This window comes from Macrotis lagotis, chromosome 7, assembly GCF_037893015.1.
Source record: "Macrotis lagotis isolate mMagLag1 chromosome 7, bilby.v1.9.chrom.fasta, whole genome shotgun sequence".
Taxonomy (NCBI): Eukaryota; Metazoa; Chordata; class Mammalia; order Peramelemorphia; family Peramelidae; genus Macrotis; species Macrotis lagotis.
Window position 1 is genome coordinate 70,661,794 of NC_133664.1, and position 25,505 is coordinate 70,687,298.

At 36.2% G+C, this 25,505-nt stretch overlaps 1 protein-coding gene across 2 annotated transcripts in view; it reads right to left on the minus strand.

The window, feature by feature from the left end:
• The window catches only part of ARHGAP12 (Rho GTPase activating protein 12), a 131,407-nt gene that overhangs the window by 50,018 nt on the left and 55,884 nt on the right, over nucleotides 1-25,505 (minus strand). For both annotated transcript variants that reach the window (XM_074193106.1, XM_074193105.1), the window contains exon 3: nucleotides 12,105-12,368. In XM_074193106.1, coding sequence (XP_074049207.1) covers nucleotides 12,105-12,368 — 264 coding nt within the window. The remainder of the gene's footprint in view (nucleotides 1-12,104; nucleotides 12,369-25,505) is intronic.

A 25,505-nucleotide genomic window follows, 5' to 3' on the forward strand; every position in this document is an offset into this window, starting at 1 on the left:
AAGATAGCATGGAGGGCAATGAAGAGTTAGTAAATATAACTTTGAATGTGAATGGGAATAGCTCTCCGGTAAAACCTAATTAAATAGCAGAGCAGATTAAAAACCAGAATCCTACAATATGCTGCATAGAAGAAACTCACATGAAGCAGAGAGAGATATATATAGAGTAAAGGTAAAAGTTTGGAGCAAAATATATTTTGCTGCAGTCAAAGTGAAAAAAGCAGGGGTAGCAATCCTTATCTCAGACAAAACAGCTGCAAAAATAGCTTTAAAAGAGATAAGGAAGGAAACTATATCCTCCTAAAAGGTACTAGAGACAGTAAAGTGATTTCAATACTGAATGTGTATGCATCCAATGGGATAGCATCCAAATTCTTAGAGAAGTTGAACGAGCTACAGGAAGACATAGACAGCAAAACTCTACTAGTGGGAGATTTCAACCTCCCTCTCTCAGATTTAGATAAAACAAATCAAAATAAATAATAAGGAAGTCAAGGGGTAAATAGATTGTTAGAAAAACCTAGATGTGATAAGACTTATGAAAGAAACTAAATGGGGATAGAAAGAAATATACTTTTTTTCTGCAATACATGACACTTATATAAAAATCGACCATGTACTGGGGCATAAAAATCTAATAATCAATTGCAGAAAAACAGAAATAGTGAATATATCTTTCTCAGATCATAATGCAACAAAAATCATATGCAATATTGTGCCAGGGAAATATAGACCCAAAACTAATTGGAAACTGAATAACCTCATTTTTTAAAATTGTTATTGTTTCAGTTTTTAAAAGGCAATGGGGTTAAGTGGCTTCCCCAAGGCCATACAGGCTAGGTAATTATTAAGTGTCTGAGGCCGGATTTGAACTCAGCTACTCCTGATTCCAGGGACAGTGCTCTATCCACTGCGACACCTAGCCGCCCCTGAATAACCTCATTTCAAGAATGAGTGGATCAAACAACAAATTATAGTAAGAATTAATAATTTTATCCTTGATAATGACAAAAATGAAACCTATGGGATTCACTCAAAGTGGCTGTCAGGGGATATATTATATCTTTAAATGCTTACATGAATGAATTAAAGAAAGAGGGAATCAATGAGCTAAATATGCAACTGAAAAAATTAGAGAAAAAACAAAAAAAGCCCCAATTAAATACCAAATTAGAAAATCTAAAAATTAAAGGAGAAATAAAAGCAAAAGCAAAAAAAACTATTGAATTAATAAATAAAACCAAGAGTTGGTTTTATGAAAAAAACAATAAAATTGATAAACCTCTGGTCAATTTGATTAAAAAAATAAAGAAGAAAACTAAATTGCTAGGGGAAAAAAAGTGAATAAAAAAATATTATGGGGGAGGCTAGGTAGCACAGTGAATAGAGCACTGGCCCTAGAGTCAGGAGTACCTGGGTTCAAATCCGGTCTCAGACACTTAATAATTACCTAGCTGGGTGGCCTTGGGCAAGCCTTGCAAAAAAACCTAAAAAAAAAATGAAAAAGGTGAACTTACCAACAATGAGGAAGAAATTTAAGTAATAATTCATAATTATTTTGCCCAACTCTAGGTCAAGAAATTTGACAATCTAAGTGAAATGGACAAATATTTACAAAAATATAAATTGCTCAGATTAAATGAAGAAGAGATTAAATATAAATACCTAAACAAACCTATCTCAGAAAAAGAAATTCAACAAGCCATCATTGAACTCTCTAAGAAAAAATCCCCAGGGCCTGATGGATTCACAATTGAATTTTACCAAACATTTAAGGAACAATTGGTTCCAATTCCATATAAAACAATTTGGAAAAATAGAAGAAGACAGAACTCCGCCTAACTCTTTCTATGAAACCAATATGGCGCTGATACCTAAACCAGGAAGAGTTAAAACAGAAAAAGAAAATGATAGACCTATCTCCCTGATGAATATAGATGCAAAAATCTTAAATAAAATCTTAGCAAAACAATTACAACAAGGTATAACTAGGATAATACATTATAACCAAGTAGGCTTTATCCAAGGAATGAAGGGTTGGTTCAATATTAGAAGAACTGCTAGTATAATTAATTATATCAATAACAAACCTATCAGAAATTATATGATTATATCAATAGATGTTGAAAAAGCTTTTGACAAAATACAGCATCCATTCCTACTAAAAACCCTAGAGAGTGTAGGAATAAATAGACTGTTCCTTATCTATCTGAAACCATCAACAAGCATTATATTCATGCGGAGAGGCTAGAGGCATTCCCAATAAGATCAGGGGTGAAACCAGGATGCCCATTATCACCACTACTATTCAATACCATATTAGAAATGTTAGCTTCAGTAATAAGAGAAGAAAAAGGAATTGAAGGAATTAGAATTGGGAAGGAAGAGACAAAACTCTCACTCTTTGCAGATGACATGAGGGTATACCTAGAGAATCCCAAGAAATCATCCAAAAAACTACTGTAAATATTTAGCAGAGTTGCAGGATATAAAATAAACCTCACAAATCCTTAACTTTTCTATATATGGGGTGGCTAGGTGGTGCAGTGGATAAAGCACCCGCCCTGGAGTCAGGAGTACCTGGGTGCAATTCCGGTCTCAGACACTTAATTACCTAGCTGTGTGGCCTTGGGCAAGCCACTTAACCCCATTTGCCTTGCAAAAAAACCTAAAAAAAACCACAAAACTTTTCTATATATGTCTAGCAAGACAGCCGGAAGAGTTAGAGAAATCCCATTCAAAGTAACCTCAGACAATATAAAATCCCTGGGAGTCTATTTGCCAAGGCAGACTCAGAAACTTTTTGAAAACAATTACAAAACACTTCTCACACAAACAAAATCAGATTTAAATAACTGGGCAAACATCAACTGGTCATAGATAGGTTGAGCTAATATAAAAATGACAATTCTACCAAACCTACCTATTTAGTGCCCTACCAATCAAAATTCCAAAAAATTAATGTTAGAAAAAAATGGTAAGTAAATTTATATGGAGAAATAAAAAGTCAAGAATTTCCAGGGATTCAATAAAAAAAATACAAAAGAAGGTGGCTTGGCCCTACCAGATCTAAAATTATATTATAAAGCATCAGTCATCAAAATTGTCTAGTATTGGCTAAGAAATAGAGTGCTGGACCAATGGAATAGACTAGGTGCAATAGCAGGAAATGATTATAGTAATTTGTTGTTTGATATACCCAAAGAGTCCAACTATTGGGATAAAAACTCTCTTCAATTAGAAACTGTTGGGAAAATTGGAAATTAGTATGGAAGAAAATTAGATTAGACCAATACCTCATACCCTATACCAAGATAAGATCCAAATGGATTCAGGATTTAGACATAAAAAACAATATTATAAGCAAACTAAAAGATCAAGGAGTAGTTTACTTGTCAGATCTCTAGAAAGGGAAGCAGTTAATGACTAAGGAAGAGTTGGAGAACATCACTAAAAACAAACTAGATGATTTTGATTACATTAAATTAAAAAGTTTTGCACAGACAAAACCACTGTAACCAAGATTAAAAGAAACATAATAAACAGGGAAACAATCTTTACAACTATTGTTTCTGACAAAGAACTCATTTCTAAAATAAACAGAGAACCAAGTCAAATTAAAAAAAAAAAGCCATTCCCCAATTGACAAATGGTCAAAGGATATGCAAAGGCAATTTACAGATGAGGAAATCAAAGGGATCCATAACCATATGAAAAAACAGATCCAAATCATTACTTATTAGAGAAATGCAAATTAAAGCATCTCTGAGGTACCACCTTACACTTCTCAGACTGGTCAATACGACCAGAAAGGACAATGATCATTGTTGGAAGGGTTGTGGGAAATCTGTGACACTAATACATTGTGGGTGGAGCTGTGAACTCATTCAACCTTTCTGGAGAGAAATTTAGAACTACACCCAAAGGGCCACAAAAATGTGCATACCTTCTGATCCAGCAATACCACTATTGGGTCTTTACCCTGAACAGATGATGAAAAAGGGTGAAAATATCACTTGTACAAAAATATTCAGAGCAGTCCTGTTTGTGGTGGCAAAGAATTGGAAATCAAGTAAATGTCCTTCAATTGGGGAGTGGCATAGTAAACTGTGGTATATGTATGTCACAGAACACTGTTGTTCTATTAGAAACCAGGAGGGAAGGGAATTCAGGAAGGCCTGGAGGGATTTGCATGAACATATGCTGAGTGAGATGAGCAGAACCAGAAAAACACTGTACTGAACACCCTAACAGCAACATGGGGGTGATGATCAACCTTGATGGACTCGCTCATTCCATCAAGGCAACAATCAAGGACAATTTGGGACTGTCTGCAATGGAGAATATCATCTATACCCAGAGAAAGAACTGTGGAGTTTGAACAAAGACCAAGGACTATTGCCTTTAATTTAGAAAAAAAAAAAAACTGATATCATATTGTCTAACCTTGCTATCTTTTATATTTTATGTTTCCTCCTTAAGGATATGATTTCTCTCTCATCACATTCGATTTGGATCAATGTAAACCATGGAAGCAAATTGCCCCATGTGGGGGTGGGAGACGGGAAGTAAGATTAGGGGAAAAACTGTAAAACTCAAAATAAATAAAATCTTTAAATAAAAAAATAAAATAAAATTGGCTGAGTAAAAATTCATAATTGACTAAATTGAATTGACAAAAATAAAAAATTGAAAAATAGGAAAAAATATAAGTCTTTTTAAATTTAGGTTAAGTGGGGCTGTGTCAAGATGGCTACAAGAGAGGACCCTCTCTTAGTTGCTCTGGAGCAAAATTTATGAATTAAGGACTCTAACTACATTTTTGAGAGACTGAACCCACAGAGGGATCCAGTGAGGCAATTCTCCAACCCAAGGTAACCTGGAAAAGAGCAGAAAGGCTCGGCTCCACAGGGTCGGAGGGGTGGCCCACCAGGGGGGTGGCCCACCAGAGCAAAGGAACTTCAGCCTCCTGGAGGCAGCCCCAGGGTGCTGGGAGCCTGGCTCACAGCAGCAGGGAAGTTTCCTGAACTACGCCCTGGGGAGCACTAGGCAAAACTTGGGGGAACAGTGAGCATGTGAAGCACAGCCCTCAGGGCACACAGCAAGCAGGGATGGCAGCCCAGATCCAAGAAACAGAAGCAGATGGAGCTGGTAAGGAGGAGGCCCCAGGGCATGAGCTGAGCCAAGGGAGGGGAGTGAAGAAAGACTGTTGAGCTCTGTCCTCTGTCTCTGGAACAGGACTCTGGGGCTCTGACCACATTCAGATCCTGATCCCAGTCTAGGCCACCCCATAGAACAGCAGCCCCCCCCCACCTCAGCCTTGTGGCAGAGGGGTGTGCTTGTGGTCATTCACAGACCAGGAGGAAGGACAGAGCCTCACACATTGAGACCCTTGTGGGAGTGTCCCAAAATCTCAGGAAGCACCCCAACACCAGGCACAGGCTGGGGAAATGAGTAAGCAGAGGAAAAAAGAGGAACACCATACTTTGCCTATGATCCCAAGAAGGATCAAAACACTCAATCTGAAGATGAGGAAGCACAAGCTCCTGCATCTAAAGACTCCAAGAAAAACAGAATTGGGCTCAGGCCATGACAGAGCTCAAAAAAGATTTTGAAAAATCAAGTGAGAGAGATAAAGGAAAAAATTGGGAAAAGAAATGAGAGATGCAGGAAAAACATGAAAATGAAGCCAACAGTCAAGGAGATCCAAAAAAATGCTGAAGAAAATAGCATTCTAAAAACAAGCTTAGGTCAAATGGACAAAACAGTTCAAAAAGTTATTGAGGAGAAGAATACTTTAAAAAGCAGAAGTGACCAGATGGAAAAGGAGATAAGAAAGCTCTCTGAGGAAAACAAATCCTTCAGACATAGAATAGAACTCAGGGAGATTGCTGATTTTATGAGAAATCGGGACGCAATACTTCAAAACCAAAAGAATGAAAAATTAGAAGAAAATGTGAAACATCTCACTGAAAAAAAAAACAACAGATATGGAAAACCGATTTAGGAAAGATACTTTAAAAATTATTGGAATACCTGAAAGTCATAACCAGGAAAAAAGCCTTGACATCATTTTCAAAGAATTATTACAAGAGAATTGCCCTGATATCCTAGAAGCAGAGGGCAAAATAGAAATCCAGAGAATCCACTGATCTCCCTGAGAAAGAGATCAAAAAAAATAAAATAAAATAAAATAAAACAACCCCAGGAATATTATAGCCAAGTTCCAGAACTCCCAAGTCAAAGAGAAAATATTACAAGCAGCCAGAAGGACACAATTCAAATATCATTGAGCTGCAGTCAGGATCACACAGGACTTAGCAGCAACTACATTAAAAACTTGTAAGGCTTGGAATATAATATTCCTGAAGGTAAAGGAGCTTAGAGTGCAACCAAGAATCAACTACCCAGCAAAACTGAATGTCCTCTTCCAGGGAAAAAGATGGACTTTCAATGAACCAGGGGAATTTCAAATGTTCCTGTTGGAATGGCCAGAGCTGAACAGAAGGTTTGATCTTCAAATACAGGACTCAGGTGAAGCATAGTGGAGAAGAGGAAAATATGAGGGACTTAATGATAATGAACTAGATGTTTTCCTGTATAGAAAAATGATACTGATAATACTCATATGAACCTTCTCATTTAATAGAGCAGGTAGAAGAAGCTTTTATAGATGAAACACAGGAGAAAACTGAATCTGAAGATATATTGTGGTGTAAAAATGGAGTCAATAGATTAAAATGGAAATGAAATGGGAGAAAGAAAAAGGAGAGGAAGAATAGACTAAGATATTTCATATAATAAGACTTTTCTTTATTACAATGAGCTACTGCAACGATATGGAAGGGGGGAGGCAAGGGGGAATGAGGGAATCTTTGCTCTCATCAGAGGTGGCTAGGAGAGGAAACAGCATATATATAGTCAATGGGGTATAGACATCTGTAGTAAGAAGGAGAGAAGGGGGACAGGAGGAAGTGGGGGAATGTGAGTGATGGAGGAGAGGATGGACCACAGGGGGAGGGTGGTCAGATATAACACATTTTCTTTTTTACTTCTTACAAGGGGCTGGGATTGGATGGCCTGTCTGGGACCATAGGGCCGGGTGGAGGCTGGGTAAGGGGTGGTATGTGGGTTCGGGGCCTCTTGGTCCCAGGGCCAGGGATTTGTCTGCTGCACCACTCAGCCACCCTACAGCAGAATCAGAGTGAAAGGAGAGAGAAAATATAGTTCATGGTAGTAGAGAAGTATAAATGGAGGGAGTTGCCATCAGCAATGGCAACAGTGGAAAAATATGGAAGTAACTTTTGTGATGGACTTATCATAAAGAATGTAATCCACCCACGACAGAGCTGGTGGTATTGGAACAGAGTGAAGCACATTTTTTTTATTATTATTATTTTCGGGGGGGGGGGGTTGCAGGGCAAATGGGACTGGGTGGCCTGCCTGGGGCTGCATGGCTGGGTGATTTTGGGGTGTCTGAGGCCGGATTTGGACCTGGGTGCTCCTGGCTCAAGGGCCAGTAATCTGTCTGCCACCCAGTCGCACCTACCATTATTATTACTATTTTATTTTATTTGGGGTCTTTTTTCTTCTTTTTTTGGCTTTTGTAGGGCAATGGGGTTGGGATGCCTAGCATGAGGTCACACAGCTGGGTGATTGTTGGGTGTCTGGGATCGGATTTGGGCTTGGGTGCTCCTGACTTCAGGGCCAATGCTCTGTCCACTGCGCCACCTGGCCATACCTACAATTATATTATTATTATTTTTAAATTTTCATTTTTTCTCTCCCCTTTACTTTATTGCTTATGTGGTCTATATTTTCTTGGGTGGGTATTATGTTTATTCTTAAACAATATTTTAGTAATGCATAAAAAATTTGTAAAAATTAAGAATAAATAAATAAATTTAGGTTAAAAACTTTTCAAGGTAACAGAGGATCTCAGGTCAAAACGGTTTTTTACAGGAAAAAAACCACAGAATGTCCAATAAAATTCTACAAAACTGACAAATTTTGTAACACCAGAGAGATCTTAAATAACAGCTCCTCTAATTGTAAAGTTTAAAAATCTAAGTAAGTCCCTGTCCTACTTTTAGTTAAGATGATCTTATTGAAAATATAAAAAGGCTCTATAAAGATCTCTGAGAAGAAAAAAAGGAATACGAAAAATGAATCACCTCACATGTAAAAATAATAATTAAGCCACAACTATAAATATTTATCTTTTTTATTAACATGACACTACCTAGTTGAGGAAAAAATTTCCTATTTGTATGTATTAAGATCTGAAGTAGCACAGAATATATTATTAAAATAGCATATGTATATGCATGTATACACACATATACTATATTAAAAAGACTTCTAGGGGGCGGCTAGGTGGCGTAGTGGATGAAGCACTGGCCTTCGAGTCAGGAGTACCTGGGTTCAAATCCGACCTCAGACACTTAATAATTACCTAGCTGTGTGGCCTTGGGCAAGCCACTTAACCCCATTTGCCTTGCAAAAAAAAATTATATAAAAAAATTATAAGGGGCACCAATTATATTGAAATATAGTTATAAAAATATTTTAAAACAACAACCTTGCCTTGGGCAAGCCACTTAACTCCATTTGCTTGCAAAAACCTTAAAAAAAAAAAAAAAGAATTGTCAAAATGACTTCTACATGAAAACTGCACCTACCATCTTGGGTAACACAAGAGAAAGACAATTATTCAGTTATCTCAGTTTTAAATGTAAGGGAAAAACATGTAAGACATATGGCTGGAAATGTTTTGGGCAGCAACCAGAATATAATATTTGCCATTATATTTGTACAGGAATGGCTCCCACAACAAGTGTTGTCTCGGCAATCAAAGAATGCCCTTTTGAAAGTTACTGTGTAATTGGGAAAATGAGAATGGCGGCTTTTATTGTTTGAGAAAGCAGTACAAACACTTTAAATTAAACCTGCCAAACCACCTCCAGCACAAAAAGTACAAAAGTTTCATGTTTCATAGATTTTTTTTTCAAATTTTTTTTAAAATCACCTTCATTCAGGTTTTATGAGCATGTATCTATAAAATCATCAGAAAGCATATCCCACTTTTTTCTTTTTTTTTTTCTTGTTTAGGTTTTTTGCAAGGCAAATGGGGTTAAGTGGCTTGCCCAAGGCCACACAGCTAGGTAATTATTAAGTGTCTGAGACTGGATTTGAACCCAGGTACTCCTGACTCCAAGGCCGGTGCTTTATCTACTATGCCACCTAGCCGCCCCTTCCCACTCTTTTCAAAGAAAGCCATTTTTCCTGCCTTGCAAAACAAGGACAGTCAAGGAAAAAAAACCAGGATTTGCAAGATTAATAGGAAAAAACCCAACCTGATCACATATGCAAATTATCTAGAATATGTCCTGGTTTTCCCTCCACATTCTTAATATCTATAGATAGTTGTAGCTACAGTATTTGTTAACACAACCAATCAGAATAATGAGGAGTAGAATACTCAAAAAAATTCAGGGCCATCTGTCACTTGGAATTAATAGTTGCTACTTGTTAAGCAAATAAGAGTCAAATGTTATTTGAAGCTTCACTAATTCAAATAATTCAAAAAACGATTCTAAGAATGAAAAACTAATTGGTGGGCAAATTATTGATGTAAAAGAAGACAGGAAAAAGAAATGTTCAGCTTTTAGCAAAAGTCTTTTTGACAAATTTAGCACCACTAAGTTATTATATAAATATAGCCATCCTATTTAAGGACGGCACTCTGATTAAATAATTCCAAAACATTCTCACTATAAACATTAAAACAAACTAGCAAATATCTGTGAAATAGAATGAGTCATTATCTGTATTTGAAAGGTAAGATTCTTCCCCAATTGACAAATAGTCAAAGGATATACAAAGGCAATTCACAGATGAGATCAAAGCAATCCATAGCCATATGAAAAACTGCTCTAAATCATTAATTATTAGAGAAATGAAAATTAAAGCTTCTCTGAGGTACCACCTCACACCTCTCAGACTGGCCAATATGACCAGAAAGGATAATGATCATTGTTGGAAGGGTTGTGAGAAATCTGGGACACTATTACACTATTGGTGGAGCTGTGAACTCATCCAGTCTTTCTGGAGAGAAATTTGGAACTATGCCCAAAGGGCAACAAAAATGAGCATACTCTTTGATCCAGCAATACCACTACTGGGTCTATACCCTGACAAGATGATGAAAAAGGGTAAAAACCTCACTTGTACAAAAATATTTATAGCAGCCCTGTTTGTGGTGACAAAGAACTGAAAATCAAGTAAATGTCCTTCAATTGGGGAATGGCTTAGCAAACTGTGGTATATATATATATATATATATATATATATATATATGTCGTGGAATACTATTATTCTATTAGAAACCAGGAGGTATGGGATGCTGAGTGAGATGAGCAAAACCAGAAAAAACTGTACACCCTAACAGCAACATGGGGGTGAGGATCAACCTTGATGGACTTGCTCATTCCATCAGTGCAACAATCAGGGACAATTTGGGGCTGTCTGCAATGGAGAATACCATCTGTATCCAGAGAAAGAGCTTGTGGAGTTTGAACAAAGTTCAAGGACTAGTCCCTTTAATTTAGGAAAAAAAAACATCTTAATGTTTGATCTTATCTCTAAGACTTTTTGTTTCTTCCTTAAGGATATGATTTCTCTGTCATCATACTCAATTTGGATCAATGTACAACATGGAAATAAAGTAAAGACTCACCAATTGCTTTCTGTAGAGGGGTGGGGGAAGGGAAGTAAGATTGGGGGAAAAAATTGTAAAACTCAAATAAAATCTTTAATAAAAAAAAAAAAGAAAGAAAGAAAGCTAAGACTCCTTCCCAAATTGTCTCTCCAGCTGATCTGGATTTTTCACATAAGCCATGGCACATCTTCCCCAAGCTGGAAAGGTTCCAAATGTGGATACAACAATATCTGTTGACAGAACCACTCTAAATAACTTCAGAGGCTTATGATCAGAACACTGGTCTGATGTAATGATATTTTTTTTTTGAGCGTGGGGGAGAGATGGGTCACAGCAACTCACATAGACCATCCCTTACAATCTGCATCAATGGAAGGAATACCCATTCACCAAAGTAGTGAAGAAAGTAGGACATATTTGAACCCAGAGATGATACTATGTATTTTCATTCAGAATGGAAGAAAATACTGGAATGAGTAATTGAATATTTGAAAGAATAAAATGGTGACCAGTTAATTGTCTAATTTATTGAAGAAGTACAGAATTTTATAACTAGTTCCTCTGGCAATCTCTTTAGAACCTGAGAAGTCATGATGTTTAACTCTACTTTGCAGATAAGAAAACTAGTTTTGAATAACAATTTGAAAAAATTATCTGCTCATCATGAATTTATTGCTAATTAAGCATAATGGAAATGTTTTCTCTCATACAATAAACTATCTTAGGAGTAAACAAGAGAAAAATAAAAATTAACTTTAAAATAAAGCTAGGAAAAAATTTATGGCAGAAAAATAGTCTGATATAAGTGGAAAAAACCCCGGATTTGGAATTGGAGGATTTGGACTTCAATAGATGCTCTGCCCCTGCAATTTAATACCTGCCTGACCACCACTTAACCTGTCTGGGTCTCAATTTCTTCATCTGTAAAATTAGGGGGCTGACCCAGAATAAACACTGGGATTCTTCCAGACCCAAATGTAAGATCTTAACAATTAACCTTCCATGATTCTAGAAAACTGGGCAAGCTGTTTTCACCCAACAGTCAGAGCTGGTTGTGCTATAAGGTGGCAGTAACTGAGCTCTACAAAAAAAGTCACGTGAACGAAGCTAATTTTATGAGACAGTAACTTACTAAATTATCTACTTATACCAATAAGTCACCTATTAGCTTTAGACAAGATATTATGAGGAAAATAACCAATACAAATAAAAGGATGAGGGGTTAATAATATTTGGTACTCTTGAGGATATGAACACTTTACTACTTGCCTATTATACAAATGTGATAGCTACCAAAAGGAAACTATTCGTTTCCCTTTCCTTCAAAAAAGGAAAGAGAATGCTTTGATGACTGTCCTGGCCTCATTTCTTAGAGCCATCCTACCTCTTGGTCTCCTGAGTTCTGGCAGTCTCCTTTGTTTACGTTGGCATCTCGAGTCCATCGAGGAGGCTTCCAAGTTCTTTCCTGTGTTCCTCTGTTGTAGTAATAACTACGTCCTGTACTGTCTTTATGAGTTTCCCATTCTCCATTAATCTGAATAGCAGGAGTGCCAGGAAGAGGGGGGAGTGCAGACTGGGATATTTTCAATTCTTGTAGATTAGCATAGACAGGAGAATCTGGTCTTCCATGATTTGGTGGTGTGGTTGGCTATTGGAAAAAATTTGAAATATTTGATTTTAGGCTGAAATTATGTTCATAAATTCAAGGATAACAAAAGGTCATTTATAAAACAGGCATATTACATGTAATTTCATTAACAAACATACAAATATTCTTTGTTAGGATACATCTACTATGCAGTTAAAGATTTAGAATTTGGGCAAAAAAGTCTAAAATTGAAAATTATTAAGACTTATTAGTTTTTCCACATTCAAAGAAACACTAAAATCCCAATAGTCATTGAGATTAATAGATTTGAATCCTGGTTCCACCTACCCATGCCACTGAGTAAGAAATAAACTCTATGATTCTGTTTCTTCAATTAAATAAGGATGTTGGCCTACTTCCAAATTTCTATGATTATACTGCAAATAACATTAAAAAATTATATCTTAAAATGATATGGTTAGAAATTTATTTAAAACAAAACTTTAAATTGTTTTTTGCAAATTAATATTCTAATACTATAAAATGAAAAATCTGCTAACAAATCAACAGTTAATAGATGGTATTTTATTCTTTCTGCTGCCAAATACAAGTTTCAATGACCATAAACAAATCACTTACTCAAATCTAGTTGTTTCTTCACTTGTGGAATTAATATATTGTGATAACATAGTTCATCTCCCTAACAATAAAGCTATATGGTTTAATTAGTGAGATATGAGAATAAACAAAAATCACCAAGCTTCTTGGAAACAAATGAATTGTACTCATCTCATTCAAATTAGTGTCTGGGAAGATAGTGGTTCCCTCTACAGAAAAAAGGAACTGTAGAGGAGGGGACAGTTCACAAGAAAAAAATAGTTAAAAACAATAACCAGAAAGTTCTCAATGTGTCCAGAGAAGAAAAATAATATTGATGATGACCCAAGATAAAGTCACTTCACTCTGAGTCAATCAAAAATCATATCCAGTACAGAGTGTTCACTGTTGATTAGGCATTAATCATTTATTCATTCAACAAACATTTAAGACTATTGTGACTAACTATATACCAATAAGAATGACAATTTAAATGAGATGAATATTTACAAACATGCTAAATGTCCAGATTAACATAGCAAATTATAAAGAATTTAAATTTTAAAAAATCAGATTTCAGAAGAAGAAATTAAGCAAACTAAAAGAGAGATAATCAATCAAGAAAAGAATGAGTTTTATTGTTCCATATCAAAAGCCCAGTTGAGATTAAATAACATGAATTTGTAGTGGAACTTGCTGACCAGGAACAGTGAAGACATCAATTTGGTTGAAATTGAAAAATTTGTGTAGAACAGGAGTGTGGTAAAGTGGGAAAAGGGTCAATAATTAGAGTAACCTGGAATTCATGTACCCTTAAAGGGTACATAGATAGGTATTAAGGAGTTTGTGAAGATTGACAGGAAAAACATTACACCTTGATTTTTACTAACCTCAAAGTAAAATTTTGCATTTGATTAATGAATTTTTTAAAATAACATTATACACACCATATACAAAGGCCAAAATGGGTACATGATTTAGATACAAACAGTAATTCATATGCAAATTAGGAGAGCAAGGAATAGTTTGCCCGTCAGATCTAAGGAGAGAAGAATTTATAAGAGACAGAGAGCATTATGAAATGCAAAATGGATCATTTGATTGTAAAAAAGATTTTGCATAAGCCAATGCAACCAAGATTAGAAGGAAAGCAGAAAGATGGGAAACAACTTTTATAGCCAGTGTTTTTTTTTCTTCAGCTCATTTTATTTTTATTTATTTTGAGTTTTGCAATTTTCCCCCTAATCATCCTTCCCCCCAACTCCAGAAGGTAACTTGTTAGTCTTCACAATGTTTCCATGATATACATTGATCTAAGTTGAATGTGATGAGAGAGAAATCATATCCTTAAGGAAGATAAATAAAGTATAAAAGATAGCAGAATTACACAGTAAGATAATGGGGGGGGTCCCTAAATTAAAGGTAATAGTCTTTGGTCTTTTTTTCAAACTCCTTGATTCTTTCTCTGGATACAGATGGTATTCTCCATTGCTGTCTGCAAATTGTCCCTGATTGTTGTACTGATGGAATGAGCAAGTCCATCAAGGTTGATCATCACCCCCATGCTGCTGTTAGGGTGTACAATGTTTTTCTGGTTCTGCTCATCTCACTCAGCATCAGTTCATGCAAATCCCTCCAGGCTTCCCTGAATTCCCCTCCCTCCTGGTTTCTAATAGAACAATAGTGTTCTATGACACAGTTTGCTAAGCTATTCCCCAATTGAAGGATATTTACTTGATTTCCAATTCTTTGCCACCACAAACAGGGCTGCTCTGAATATTTTTGTACAAGTGACATTTTTACCCCTTTTTAACATCTCTTCAGGGTATAGACCCAGTAGTGGTATTGCTGGATCAAAGGGTATGCCCTTTGGGCATCAAGGAATATCTTGATTCCTTCACAATGATCAATATAAATTTATTTTCCTTTTCCCTTTATTATTTTATTATTATAACTTTAGTAGTGAAGTGTTGGTTAGTTTTACTGAACAGTTTCCCCCACTCCCTTTCTATTTTCTTCATTATAAAGGATAGTTCTCTGTTTGACAAAGGGAACTGAGATATAGCTTCAATTGGTGATTATATTAAAAACCAAAGATGTTAATAAATATTTTATTAAAGAATATTCACTTCATAATTGGAAAAAATAATTTTGGTTGTAGTTGGTTATGCTTACTTTACTCTAAATAAATCTTCCTGTGTTTCCAAAAAAAAAAGACTAACTTTATACATTTATAAGAATATTTAAAAATATTCTTAGTTCACATTGATTGATTCCAGTATAAAACATTGAGTATTTCTTTTGGTTTTTGGCAAGGCAAAGGGGTTAAGTGACTTGCTCGAGGCCACACAGCTAAGTAATTATTATGTGTCTGAGGCCAGTTTTGAACTCAGGTCCTTTTGACTCCAGGACCAATGCTCTATCCACTGTACCATCTAGCTGCCCCCAAAAAATGATTATTTCTTAATCTAGAGAAAGGCCAAAGTGTGATGTGCTGAAAATAATAGACTCATCTATATGTACTAAGTGTAGGAAATCAATCATATTCTTATGGCCATGTGATAAGACATATTTTTTAAAGCAAGAAAGAAAACACAGAAATGTAGAACCGACAGCCTGAAGGCCACAAACCTACAAACTGCATATTTGGGAACCCTATAAAAGAACCCAACAGTTTAGGGCTACAATCTTGTTTTCCGACTCAGAGGAAAGAGCTATAGTAACCTTACTGAACTGACTGATCTTGAAGGACCAGCCACAAAGTGGAAGTCACCAGTCTCATCTGTCTGGGCTATTTCAGAGACCCAGTGGCTGCTAATTGTGGCCAGTCCTTCTGCAAAGAGTGTGGTCTTGGCTGCTGGAAGAAGCCCGCCTCCCAATAACCTGCCCAAAGAGCAAGGCAATCACTGAGGCTGCAGAATCTGGCTCTCACTGAAGAGATGCTCAGACCCACTTACTGAAGAGCATCAGGGACTGATCACCTGTGACAAGCACGGAAAAGAAGAGATCTTGTTCTGTGGGGAGGAGGACTAACCCTTAGAGGGGCCTTCTAGTTAATCCCAGAACCCAAGAAGCACAAAGTCCTTCCCTTGGAAATGATCTCTTGTTAGTGCCTGGAGGAGCTGCGAGCAACACGGAATATTTGAAATAGAAAGAAGCAGAAATTTCAAATGTACCTGGAATGTGACAAAAAGAGCAAGGCATGCTGGGAGGTGGAAGACCAGACTCTCTAAGTGTGGTTGTATCTGAATATGTGAAAGAACAACTACAACTACAAAAACTGGAAAAGGAAGCAAGAGACAATGAGGACTACTGGTCTCAAGAAATTCTCAATCAGCAAATGAATTTGGCAAATCAGCTTTAGGAAACATTCAAATTGGAAAGTCAAGCTATGACAGTCTGCTATGTTTCAAACTGAGAAAAAGCACCAGTTCTTGTCAGAAGAAAAACAGCTACTTCTGCAAAGTCTGGATCAGGAAGTAAAAGACAAAATAGTCCAAGAGAGCCACAATTTGCAAGTGGTGATATCAGAAATAAAGAAACACTGAGAAACTTTCCACTGAAATACTCCAGGATGAGAAAAGCATGAGGAGCTGATTCCAGATGGACCATGGACTCCATCCCTGGTATGACAGAAATGCTGCTGACTCTCCACAGGGATGTAACTCTGGATCCTGAAAGAGTCACTCCTCACCTCTGACCTGCTCTCCATGTCTGGGCTGCCCAGAGGTTCACCTCAAGGAAATGCTCCTGAAAAGCAAATGTTGGGAATAAAAGAGAGTGGGAAACAGCATCTGGAAAGAATCAATCAAAAGGAAGCATCCTCCCTGCAAGTTACCTGGTAATACAGTTACCCTCATAGCCTTCCCATATGGAAATGACTTTTGCCTCTGTCGTTCATATCATAATATTCATAAGGTAGATGTTCACCCTGATTAGGAAAGAAGGCATGGTGCATTTTACAATGCTACAGATGGAACTCTAAACCACAGTCCCTCAAATGTTCTTCAGGGCCTCTTCACCCTTGTTTCTCTCATTGCTTTCCCACAGGGAAAAACATTTCCACAGTAACAAGCAGTAAGCTGTGAAAGATCATTTTAGTTATGAGATTTTCAAATACAAGCAAATAAAAAAAACCCTAAAATAACTTTCTATTCATTAGAACTCATATTGTGAATAACAATAAGATTATAAATCCTTATCAAAAACAATAAAAATAAACTTCAACTTAAAAGAAATAAAATAACATTATACCAAAAAGGGATCTATAGGTATCACCATAATGTCAAAGGGGCCTACATACAACACAAAAGTGAAAAACCCTAATTTAAAATCTAAAGACCAAGTTTTTATCTTGATTTTGCCATTAATAGTTGAATGCACTGCTAATTTGCTCTAAGCCTCATGCTTACATATTTTGATGCCATCTAAATCTATTTTTTGTTTTTAAAAGTACCACTAGATGTCAGTCAAAAGCACAAAATACTACATAAGCTTTACAGAAGGGTAACCTGTTATAAAGCCATAAAAAAGGAAACCAAAAAGAAAAAAAAAGAATCCAAATCTGACTACTTATTTATAAAAATTTCTTTTTCACCAAATATATATATATATATATACATATATATACATACATGCGACCAGTCATAAAAAAGATTTATTAAAATAAAATATAGGATAAAAATAATCTAAGATGTTATTCAGAAATGTCAACTTCAAATTTAATCTTTATTACAAATGCCTGTGTAAAAATCTTCTAGCAAGCCTATCAAAAACTATCACTCTTACTCAAAAAACTAATTGTTTTCATTAGGAAATGATGGGGGTAGAAATTTGTGAAGCAAAAAAATAAGTTATTATTCAGGTCCAAGTGATTTCACTTTGAAAGTCATATATAATAAAAACAAGGGCACACCTCAAAATAAAACATTCCTTGTTTTATGAAATTATGAAATAATTGTAAGCATTGTTACATAGAGGTTAGTGCCACCTTTCCAAGATCCGGCACACTAGGTTACCATTATATACCTGAAATAAAATCTATCACACTTCCAGTACTGCTTCAGTCTTAAGTGAGTCCTTAACTGTAGGGTACACATAAAATATCCTTGAAAAGTCTATTGTGAGACTCTGTCAGAATAGATAAGTCACACTTAGCTCTGGTTTTTCATTGAAAAACTAATTCAACAAAACCAAAGAGCACACATTGACACAAAGCACAATATATGATCCCTTAAAAACAGGTAAGCAAACCTGTACAAAGAGTGATTTCAGATAACTCATGTCAATGGATACACTTTGTAACAGTGTTTCTTAAAAACAAGGAAGAATATTTTGAGAAAATAGCTTGGAACAGAATAAAAATTATGGAATCAGGCAACCTGTGCTCACATGATGCCTGCTATCTTTGTAACCATCTGTAAAATGATTTAAATGATCCCTTAGTTCTCTTCAAAATGTGAATGTTTGCTCCAAGAGTGGCACAGCAGATAAAGCACCAGCCCTGGAGTCAGGAGTATTTGGGTTCAAATCTGGTCTCAGACACTTAATAATTACCTAGTTGTGTGGCCTTGGTCAAGCCATTTAACCCCATTTTGCCTTGCAAAAAAAAAAAACCTAAAAAAAAAGAGCAAACTAGTAGAGTGTCCATGATACTTCACCTTGTTCTGCTGCCACTGAATGTCTTCTATAAGGTCTACTATGTCTACATCCTGACATAGAAGGCTCTTAAAGGCAATGCTGAGAAACTTCTGGTATGGTACAAGAACAAACCAGATATACTTTCTGAGGGCTGATAGCCTAGCTAAGTACAAAGGGGTTTATCCTTACTAGGTAGTTGAATTATTTGACCATAGAAACATATTCAAGAAAGAAAAATACAAAAAGGTGTTTCTATACTATGTGAGCTATTGCCACTTAAGGAGAAATCTTGCAGTAATAGAAATGGAACAAAGTGCTAAGAACCACACAGGGTATTTTTGAACTGAATTTCTGAATTTATAAACATTAATCTAGCTTTTAGGAATCTAAATAAATGTAAGATTCTTGTTTGGTGATTATGTACATCTGGAGGAAGTGAATACCAATATTGAAATTCTTGTCAAGAATGAAACCAGGAGATAAAGGAAGTTGCCATTAAATGAAAGGATGGTGCATATGAAGAAAAATAATCCATAACATAATTGACAAAGTTGATTCTATCACACAGAAGATTTTCATGGGACACTTAATATCTATCAATTCAATAAACTGAGGTCACGATCCAAAAGAAGAATTGCCATAGTCACACAGTGCTTTCCCCCATCCCTTAAAAAAATTTTGACTTTTATTTTTACATTACCCCTCTTTCCCTCTACCACTTTAACTAGTCGTTCCTTTTAACAAAGCCTTTAAGAAGTTTATCAAAACAAATCAACATCAGTTATACATAACTATACGAATCATTATTATGCTGTGCTCTTAATAACACCACCCTTCTCCTTAAAGAAAAAAAAGCCAATCTTTACATCAATGAATTTTTAAAAATCAGCAAATATTTATTAATCACTCATTATGTGCCAGTCACTATTCAGGATGTTGAGAAAGCATAGACAAAAACAAGGAGAAATCAACATCTACACAATAAGTAAATAAAAACTATAAACACAGTAAATAAGAAGTAATTTTTAGATGCATTAGTAATGAGAAAGTTCTAATGTGGGCTACTCTAGGGAAAGGAGGCACAGCTGAGGAGGAAGTGAATTCTAGACAGTGAGGACAATCTATGCAAATGCAAAGACTAGAAATGATGAAATGTGATCAAGGAACGAACAGTAAGAACCAAACCTGTTTGGCTGATACTCAGAGTGCATGAAAAACAGTAATGAATAACAAACCTTAAAAGGTAGGTGCAAAACAGATGTAGGGGTTTTAAATATCAGAGGAGTTTGTATTTTATCCTAGCAATAAAAAGACTCCCTGGATTTTTTAGAGACATAGTGGCATAGTCAAAGCCTATGCTTTTGGACTATCATCACTTTGGTGGATATTTAGGAAATGGTCTAGAGAGAGAGAGAGAGGATTGACTGAAAGCAGAAGACTAATTAAGACATTATTAGTATTGCAATAGATTGGAAGGTGATGAAGGAGGGCCCGAACTATGGAGATTGCTATAGGAAAGAAAAGAAGAGACAGATACCAGGATAGTGTTGAGGCAGAATTAACAAGACTGAATATGATATTATAAGATTGCAAATCAGATCACAGTACAAAAGAATTAGGATGACAGTCACTTAATGAACACTGGAGAGGCTCACTCTGAGTGACAGTAGGTCACAACATATTAACAAGAAACTGTCCAGAAGAAGAAGGTACCATACCTGAAAATGTAAACTAGTCATACAGCAAAAGCAAGAGATAACCAGTAAACTGCCTGCATGTCCCAATGATATCCATACAACGTCAAGATCTGGAGGTCCCCAGGAGAAAGGAGAAATCCCAGAAGAGAAGTACTGTGATCTGCACCACTAAAGAGTGTACCAGTATCAATGGTATTACAGATCACCAGCTATTCTGGATCTCTTCCCTCAATTCCAGGAACTTAAAATAACCTTGGAGATCACTGGTCCCACTTCCTCATTCCACACTTACCCAAGGCTCAGAGGGGGTTACTATGACTTGGCACAAGTGACAGAGGCAGGATTTCAACAAGAGACTCATCATCTTTCTAACATGCCACACTGTCATTCCCAAAGTTGGGCTAAGTCTAGAACCTCAGATTTTGGATTTGTAATCCAGGACTGTTTTTAGTGAAAGAAAGTTCAAGGAAATAAGCATGATTCCCACTTTTAAAAATATGCATAAAGTGAATACCTTATTTCACTGTAATAAGAAATGACTTACTCATTCAAATAAGACATCTTTTAATACATATATAGGAAACTGCATAATATTTGAACATAAAAATAAAAATTAATCTCCATACAGGCAGCACTCCCTCCTTGACAACAATCCACACAGTGTTTCATATGAGTCTTTGGAATAAAGTCTCTCTCTCTCTCCTGACTCCACTAATAATTCCTGGGTCCCACTTGCCTTTTGAAAGATTAAATATTTTCAGCAAGAAAACACTGAATTTGTTCAAAAAATAATAATTTGCTACCATTCTCTATTTTTAAAGTACAAGATGGATAAAAAAAAACAGAAGCCAAGTAAAAGACAAGAGATAAGTTTAAATCTACAACTAGGAAAACAATTACAACTGAATAAAACTGATTTGAAAATTTTTGTATAATATTTATGGTGACTTTAGGTAGGTTAGTGAATCTCTCTGGCCTCAGTTTATCTCAGAGGGTAGGAGCAGATAAACTTGAGGGTCCCTTCTAGAGCTAAGTCCTGTAATTCCATAAATTTACACAGCAACTCTTTCATCTGTGTTTGTCTATCAATGAAAATTGGTACCAAAGTTGAAAGGGCTAATCAAATAAGACTTCAGAAGCTTAAAATCATGGGTTTTGGGGGAATACTGTATAACAGAAAATGTTCTATCAAAGACAAACTTAATGGCATGAAAATGTTTTGGCATATGAATAAGATGACTATGTTATTCAATTTATCAATTCAACAGTCATCTGAGTAATTGTCTACCATGTACTACAAGCTAGGTATATAAAGCAGTCCCTTCCATCAAGGACTTTATAATCTGAGGAAAATAAGTATATGGATGAGTCAATTAATTGTATATATGTGTATGTATGTGTGTATACATAGGCATACATATTTATACTTGAATGTATGTATAGATACACATACACACATATATTTTAAATTAAAAAGTAATTTTGGAGTAGGAGGAAAAGATACTGACAAATATGGAAAATCAGGATGTAATATGTTGCGCTTGGGCTGAGTTGAGAAAGCAGTTAGGAATTCCAAGAGAAAGAGGTGAGGTAGGAGAGCATTCTAGTCATGGAAGAGTTAATGATTCTACAAGGGGCTGCTACTGCAGCTGCTATTTGCTGCTGCTGCTTCTATTACTACTAATTACTATTGTTTTTGTTCTTCCTCAGTTCAAACTTGGCTTCAGAAACTTACTAGCTGTGTGACCCTGGAATATTTATCAGTCATTTAACCAGGTCTTCCACAGTTCCTCATCAGTAAAATGAACCAGAGGAGGAAAGGGAAAACTAATGTGGTATCTTTTCCAAGAAAAGCCTAAATGGGGTCATGGAACCTCAAACCCAACTGAAAAGGAGATTGAACAACACTTTTACAAGAAATGCAAGGGTATATGTGGGATATAGCAAACATACCAGTTAAGTTGGAAAGTAGTGTATATGAGAAGGAATAATATGAAATCTCAGGAAAGATCACTTGTAGTCAGTTTATAAATAGATTTCTGTGTTAAAGAAAGGCGTTTTATTTTATCCACCAGTAAATAAGGAAACCACTAAAGCTTCTTGAGCAGGAAACTGACAAGTGGACTTACATTTTAGAAAGTTCCTAAATCTAGACATAGAATTCCTTTAATTGAAAAGGAAATCTATTTTGCTACTTCTGCAAAGGAACATGACCTTATTTGTTCCAAGTCTATGATTGATATCTAACCACTGAAGTCACAACACACTATAGACCTGGAGAGGCTAAGGAAAAACAGCCCATGCCCTCAAGGAGCTCACAATCTAAAGAGGAAGACATGCAAATACAGTATTTGGAAGTCATAAACAAAGAGAAGGCATTAAAGGGAACCAGGGTAGACTTTTTTTTTGGCAGAGTGGGATTCTTGTTGAGACTTGGAAGAAGAAAGCCAGGAAAATGAAGGTGTGACAGGGAAGGAGAGCATTCCAAGCCTGGATAATAGTCAGTGAAAGTTCATTGAAATGTTGTATAAGAAAGTGTAAGGAAGTCAGAGTCAGTAGTGGTGGATGAGAAAAAAAGTAAAGGGTGGCTAGGTGGTGCAGTGGATAAAGCATCGGCCCTAGAGTCAGGAGTACTTGAGTTCAAATCTGGCCTCAGACATTTAATAATTACCCAGCTGTGTGGCCTTGGGCAAGCCACTTAACCCCACTGCCTTGCAAAAAGAAAAAAAAAAAAAATTAAGGGAGTAAAGTCTAAGAGAACAAGGGAAAAAAGTGAGGGAGGGAAGAAGACAGGAACGAAGGGAGAGAAGAAAGGAAAGAGGGAGGAAAGATAGAAGGAAAGATCATTTTGTTTCCTAAAAACAGCACCTAAAATTGGACTGAAACTCTTCTCTTTCTCTCATATTAAAACTATTTTAACTTCTATATATCATTTTTCTTATTTTTATCTCCAGCAAAATTCCCAGATACAAAGTAGGAAAGAAAATATTTGTATGGAATGAAAAATGCCCTAATGATTTAGATAAAGAGATCTCTACAATTAGTTCAGTTAGATAGCAAATTGAAGCAAAAACTAAGATTATTGTAAAGGGCAGTGCAGAATTGATAAATGGATTTGAAAATCTCAGATAGTAGGACACATGTTTAAGGAAAGAGATGAAAAAATAAAGCACTTAGATGTACAAATACACAAAAGCACTATGCTAAATTCATATTAGAAATACAAACAGGAAAGGAGGGCAGTCCTTGTTCTTAAGAAGCTCACATTCTCACATAGAGCAGAGGTTCTTTGTTTCTGGATCCTCAGCACCTATCACTTATTTTTAAAAGAAATTTCTTTATTTAAAACTGCCATTTGTTCAGGGAAACTACAAGTTTACAAGTGAGGAGATAATTGTCCCCCCCAAGAATCGCCTTTGCTCCCTGACCCCATCCCAGTTTATCTATAGTGGGAGGAGTCCTCTCACCCCAATACACACACCAAATCCTGAGGATGTTTGAGACATTTAGCCAGGATGGGAGAGTAATAGGGATATGGGACATTTCTAAGATTCCCTCTTCTCACACTTGGCCCCTGTTGCCCTTCCTCCTCCACTAAACCCCTGATTTTGGGATAAAAACAAATCTCATTTCTGGAAAAACTGAGGGAGAGACAACAAGCATACTCCTCTATTTTAATATATTTGGCAATGAGCCCCACAACCTCCCCCCCCATTCTAAGATAACAGTGAAAATAAAGAAAAATGCAAAAACAAAAATTAAGATGTGTTAGTCCCTGGGAGAGGGTGCAGGTGATTTTACCTTTTCCTTCTTAAAAGTCACTAAATTGTCAACTTTGCCAATCCACTCCCCAATTATTTTCCTGCGCAAAGATTTATGGGAAGGTCATTTATCCCCTTTTGTCATCCTACCAAGCATCTAGGAGAATGAAGCAGGTTGATTTGCATATGCAACTGAAAAGCCCCCAATACTCTGCAAGGTCTGAAAGGAAGATAAATTCCCCTTTGAAAAGACCCTGTTGATCAAAATCCCATCTTGAAAGTGGGATTGGTTGAGTCCTCTTAGATTTGTTTGCTCATCCTTCCTTTAACAGTACACTCTTAGCTATTAACCCTAATATGGGAAAGGAAGAAGTCAAAAGAATCAACACGTTTAATACCCATCCCCCCAAAACCTTAAATTATTAAAAACAGCTAAAAAAACCCAACAATGAATCTCATCTTTTTAGGAAAAAAAATCCTGATTATAGTAATCTGCTGTTTGATAAACCCAAAGAGTCCAGCTATTGGGATAACAACTCTCTCCTCAATAAAAACTGTTGGGAAAATTGGAAGTTAGTATGGAAGAAATTTGCATTAGACCAACACCTCACACCCTATACCAAGATAAGATCAAAATGGATACGGGATTTAAACATAAAAAAAAAATATTATAAGCAAACTAGGAGATCAAGGAATACCTGTCAGATCTATGGAAAAGGAAGCAGTTTATGACTAAGGAAGAGCTGGAGAACATCATTAAAAACAAACTAGACAATTTTGATTACATTAAATGAAAAAGCTTTTGCACAAAAGGCAATTTAGAAATGAGGAAATCAAAGCAATCCATAGTCATAGGAAAAATTGCTCTAAATCATTACTTATTAGAGAAATGCAAATTAAAGCTTCTCTGTGGTACCACCTCACACCTCTCAGACTGGCCAATATGACCAGAAAGGACAATGATCAGTGTTGGAAGGGTTGTGGGAATTCTGGGACACTATTACACTGTTGGTGGAGCTGTGAACTCATCCAACCTTTCTGGAGAGCAGTCTAGAACTATGTCCAAAGGGTCACAAAAATGTCCACATCCTTTGATCCAGCAATACCACTACTGGGTCTATACCCTGAAGAGATAATGAAAAACATCACTTGTACAAAAATATTCAGAGCAGCCCTGTTTGTGGTGGCAAAGAATTGGAAATTATGTGAATGTCCTTCAATTGGGGAATGGCTTAGCAAACTGTGGTATATAATATGTCATGGAACACTACTGTTCTATTAGAAACCAGGAGGGATGGGAATTCAGGGAAGCCCAGAGGGATTTGCATGAACTGATGCTGAGTGAGATGAGTAGAACCCAAAGAACACTGTACACCCTAACAGCAACATGGGGATGATGATCAACTTTATTGGGCTTGCTCATTCCATCAGTGCAACAATCAGGGACAATCTGGGGTATCTGAGATGAAGAATGCCATCTGTATCCAGAGAAAGAATTGTGG